The 5,015-nt window shown below is 41.8% G+C and overlaps 1 protein-coding gene and 1 long non-coding RNA gene across 12 annotated transcripts in view; one reads left to right on the forward strand and one right to left on the reverse strand.

Annotated features, from left to right (window-relative positions):
• The window catches only part of MYBPC1 (myosin binding protein C1), a 99,868-nt gene extending 97,703 nt beyond the window's left edge, over nt 1-2,165 (forward strand). For all 11 annotated transcript variants that reach the window (XM_079992225.1, XM_079992230.1, XM_079992222.1 and 8 more), the window contains one exon: nt 1,442-2,165. Coding sequence is in view for 8 of the 11 variants with exons in the window: in XM_079992222.1 (XP_079848348.1) it covers nt 1,442-1,533 (92 nt within the window). In the remaining 3 variants the exon portion in view is untranslated. The remainder of the gene's footprint in view (nt 1-1,441) is intronic.
• LOC307225374 lies at nt 1,769-4,653 on the reverse strand. The gene is made up of 2 exons (XR_013842947.1): nt 4,337-4,653; nt 1,769-3,081 (listed from the first exon to the last, which is right to left on the reverse strand). It is a non-coding gene; the product is annotated as an uncharacterized lncRNA (long non-coding RNA).
• Between the last annotated feature and the right edge of the window lie 362 nt (nt 4,654-5,015).

Consider the following 5,015-nt stretch of genomic DNA (forward strand, 5'->3'; position numbering starts at 1 on the left):
CAGTAGCCCTTTCTAAGAAGGCAATGTTCTCATTTTGACTAGCACTAAGGATGGGCAAAGATATTATTCTCTAATTTGTAACTGTGAGCACAGAAGTGATCTGCATTCAGCTTCCTAATTTCTTTGTGGTCACAGATTTAGCACCACCAAAAAACCCCCAAAGAATGATTTAAGTGTTCAGTTGGAACATTCCTAAAACCTTGAAAAAGCATCAAAGGAAATGCTATTACTGTTACTAGGTGTAATAATTGATATTAGCACACCAGTACCAAATACTGTTTTCTGAAAAATAAGATCTGCTGACTTTAATGTCACTTATAAGCAAGTGTGCTGTGGATTGGGGAAACTGCTTTACATTTTGTAACTTATTTCACCTCCACACAACTTGGTACTGCCCCCATTTTCCCCATGCCACTGCAAAACCAATGAAGTGGTTTGAGTCAGACTGCAGTAAATAGGTGTTGGGTTGAGAGCTGTGCAACAATCACCTATCTCACCATAAGCACCCATTTGCTCAGCTCTCAGGGCTGAACAAAATGTTACCTTATACTTGGCTGATTCATGTTTCATGGTGTGGCATAATTGAAAGGAAGTAATTGATAAGACATGACAGCATTCAGCACTTCAATAGATGACAAAAGGCAGGTGACGCAATGCAATGATGTCATGTCACAACTGCTGGAAGATGCAAGGAAGAGACACGGAAGACGCCACACATTTAATGTCTAACCATAATGCTACCAATAGGTTATTTATTTTATTTAATAAATAAATAAATAAATAAATACGCTCCACACTTCAAGGACCCCAAGGTGGGTTACAACAAGAACTGAGAGGAGAAGGAATTGCCACTGGGAATCTGCTTTTGCATCCCTCTGGGAATCATGTGTGCTCTGGTCTGGTACAAGGACTTGCCACATGGATCAGTTGCATCACATTGAGTCTTCTTGCCACCATTACCGATACATGTGACTCGCCATCACGTTCTCTTGAGAGAGGGTGTGGAGACTTGTAGCACGATGGCACCAGCTCACCTGACGAGTACTTGCAGACTTTACAGCGGGGCCAACAATGGCTTGTCATTAGCAAGCCCATTGTTGGCAGCATTCCCATGGCAAACGCGATGTCTGCCCTGGTTCTGATTTGGTTCTAAGTCTCGATTGATCTGGATCATGGAACCAGTGAGTCCTTGATGGCCCTCTTCCCAAGGGATCCATTTCACCCTACATGAAGAAAAAAATAATGCTGCAGTCAGAGATACATCAAGGCTGCAAATCCTAAATTTGTTTACTTGGAAGCAGATTCAGCTTATTGCACTCCACCCACCCACCTGTATCCTACAATGCCTGTGTGATATCAGGACACTTACAGCTGGAATTCAGTTTTTGCAAACACCTGTTCACTTGATTGCTTTAACTATTGTCTTCCTCCTTGTCCGTAGGTGGGGTCTCATTCTTCAGACTACTATTGCAAGGGGTGCCCCCACATATCATTGACTCCTATATGAAAGCATGCAACCCTGAGGAAAAGTAAAGAGCCTGGCCACAGTGTTTCTCCGCCACTGCACTGGAAACTGGCAGCCAGCACTGCAGCAGTTTAACTCCTACCATGGCACTCCCACAGCATGGCCCACTGCATTGCCCCTTCCCTCTTGCTGCTGTTGGAAAGAAAATTCATGCATGGATTGTTTTTTTTCAAGTTGAAATGTTGAAGTTGAAGCTTACCCACATGTTTCAATGATCCACATCATTGTGTTTGTTTTATTCTCTCTCTCTCTCTTTAATGCTGAAAAGCAAAGAAATGGAAAAAAAGCTATGCCAATACGCATGGGAGCTAATATTTGAGTTTGTACTTTATATGGCTAGATAGATTTTTATTTATTTTATTTATTTTTATTTTTTGGTGAGAAGCAGGTACTGCTAGACCCAGTGGCAGTGCAGTCAGGCCTTGAAACACATACCTCTTTTGATAAATAATGGATCTAACACTTTACTAGGCTGCTAAAAATGGACTGTTTGGCACATGTGATTTGCAGCATTTAACAGTTATTTCAGCGGAATGTATCTTCAGTTAGAAGGGTTTCTGTTCAGCTCACTCCTTTGTGAATCTCTTGGCTACTAAAAGTTTCATGTAATGTACAATAAAGCTGAAGTGTTTAAGAGCTAGCTCAGTATCTGTGATGTTTGTGTTTGCTACAAACTGGTCTACCTTTACTGTTCTGCCTTTTGTTACTCGAACTGCATTGACAGATACCAGATTATAAATGGGGATGCCAAGAATCAACTTGCATTCAGAGGTTTTGCACGTGGTTGCACAATAACACTGTGTGCAAATTACAGCACAGGCACCAACAGTTAGTTGTGAAATAAAATAGTTGCTTGCACTATGAATAGTACAAACCTTGGGACTAACAAGTGTGTTTAGGGAATGCAGCAGAAGGTTTTTATTTTGTATTGTATTATAACTTTATATTTGGCCTTCACAAAACAGTGCACTGCCCCAAAGCACCACAGCCCTTCATCACAGCGAAACCAAAGCCATGCATTAAATCTTGGCTTGTTAACTGAAATTTTACAGAGACTCCTGTAATGGATCATGAACTTGTCATACGTGTCTTCAGTAGACCTCAGTTCCATCAATTAGGTCTGAATTTGGGAAAGCCTGGCATGCCCAAATGCTAGTTCACAGTCAGCTTTGTCTCCAGATAATGCTCCCCAGTGTCCTCAGATATGGATTTCTATGGCAAATGTTGCATGACTCAGAATCACCACCTGAAATGCATTTGTGTGCACAGAGAACATGGTTCACAGAAAATATTCCCTGCATCAATGCGCCCAAGTAAACCTTTAAAATATGTTGTGCAAATTTTCTTTCAGTACAGTTAGCTCATTCCAATGCAAGTCACGTATAGACTCCATGAATTTATAACTTAATCCACATGCATTCTTCAAGATGTTGTGATGATCGATAGCTTAGAAGGTTATAATGGGGATTAGGCCATTTCACAATCTGGAAAATAGGTCTCTCTGTGACTAATAGCTATGGCTATATGCAAGTTCAATTTTAAGATGCATTATGCCACTGAATACCAGTTGCTGGGGAACAACAAGCAATTAACTTTAATTTTGAAAATGGTTTTTTTTAATTTTGCAAAAGTTCATTTAGTATGCAAGGGTAATGTCTAACAAGAGGTGGGACAGGAACATAGGAAGCTGCCTTATACTAAGTCAGATCACTGGTATATCTAGCAGCTCTGTAGGGATTCAGACAAGGTTCTTTACCAGCCCTGCCTGGCTATGCTGGGGATTTAACCCTGGGAGCTTCTGCATGCAAAGATACCACTGAGCCTCTGTGATGTGCTTATTCCGAACAAGGCAACACAAAATGTGGAATTTGGAGACCAAGCCCATGGTCATGAAACTTACTGAGGTGGTCCTGAGCAAAACAGTATTGCTCAGTACAACCCACCTCACAGGGTTATTGTGATGCAATGGGAAAGGGCACAATGGGAAAAGAAGAACCCTGAGTTCAGTGGACAAATGACAGGATTAAAAACTAGTAAATAAATTAATGTTTTAATTGTACCTTTAATTTATTTTTTATTTATTGTTTGCAAATTTAAAGGGAGAAACAGAATAATTTAAGATAAGGAAATAGAATAAATGGTGTTTTTTTTTTTAAAAAAAAATTCATTCTACCTTTAAAGTTTTAAATGACTTCCAAGACACCTAACAGGCCTTGAAATAATCAACTGAAAATAACACACTAAATTTTTTTGCATACAGCCATGAAATAGCAGAAGGGTCAGGATATATCCTATCAACTGACAACACTTCAAGAAGTATTATATCATAAAAGCTTCTACCAGTTCTACCAAATCAAATACTCTGGTAAGCTCTAAGTTAGATTACTGCAAAAACATTATACACAGGGCTGCTTCTGAAGATGGTTTGGAAACTTGTGGTGCAGAACTCAGTGTTCAGGTTGCTCAGTGGAGCAAGACAGTTCGAGCATTTAATTGGCACTATAAAGCCTTAAATGGCTCAGGACCATAATACTTCCAAGGACCACCTCTCCCCATATGAACTGACCCGGACCCCATGATCATCACCTGGGGCCTTTCTTGGCCAGAGGGTGACAACACAAGAACAGGCCTTTTCCGTGGAGGCTCCCCACTTAGGGAATGCTCTCCCCAGGAAGGCTCGCCTGGCACCTTCATTACGTATCTTTAGGTGCCACGTGAAAATGTTCTTCTATAACCAGGCCTCTGGATGGTTAAACAATCTACAGCCTTTTAAACTGAATGAAGTATTGTTGTTTGTTTGTTATGTTATACATATTCATGTTTTTATACTGTAAACCACTGTCAACTTGGATTAAGGACGGCATATTAAACAAATGTCCTGCAATGCAATTTACATCAACTTCCACTGCACTCCATGAAAATTCCTCCAAAAGGAATAGGCCTGGTGCCCAATGACACAAACCTATACATGGCTTTAGCCAGAAGTAAACCCTATTGTAGGATGCGGGTGGCGCTGTGGGTTAAACCACAGAGCCTAGGACTTGCCGATCAGAAGGTCGGCAGTTCAAATCCCCACGACAGGGTGAGCTCCTGTTGCTCAGTCCCAGCTCCTGCCCACCTAGCAGTTTGAAAGCACACAGCGCAAGTAGATAAATAGGTACCGCTCCGGGTATGCACTGCTCTGGTTCGCCAGAAGTGGCTTAGTCATGCTGGCCACGTGACCCAGAAGCTGTACGCCGGCTCCCTCAGCCAGTAAAGTGAGATGAGTGCCGCAACCTCAGAGTCGTCCACGACTGGACTTAAGGTTAGGGGTGCCCAATGGATCTTACTCCCAGGGTGGGTAGTGTGCTGTGAGAAAACATGTGTGGCCCCTCCATATGTTGTGGGTCTCCATCTCCCATCAACAGTCAGGAATTAATACTCTCCGCCAGTTATTCCCTCTTATCTGGGAATAAGTCCAACTAGGACAAAGGCTGCACTTCTATACCGG

The sequence above is a fragment of the Podarcis cretensis genome, assembly GCF_951804945.1.
Source record: "Podarcis cretensis genome assembly, chromosome: 10".
Classification (NCBI taxonomy): Eukaryota; Metazoa; Chordata; class Lepidosauria; order Squamata; family Lacertidae; genus Podarcis; species Podarcis cretensis.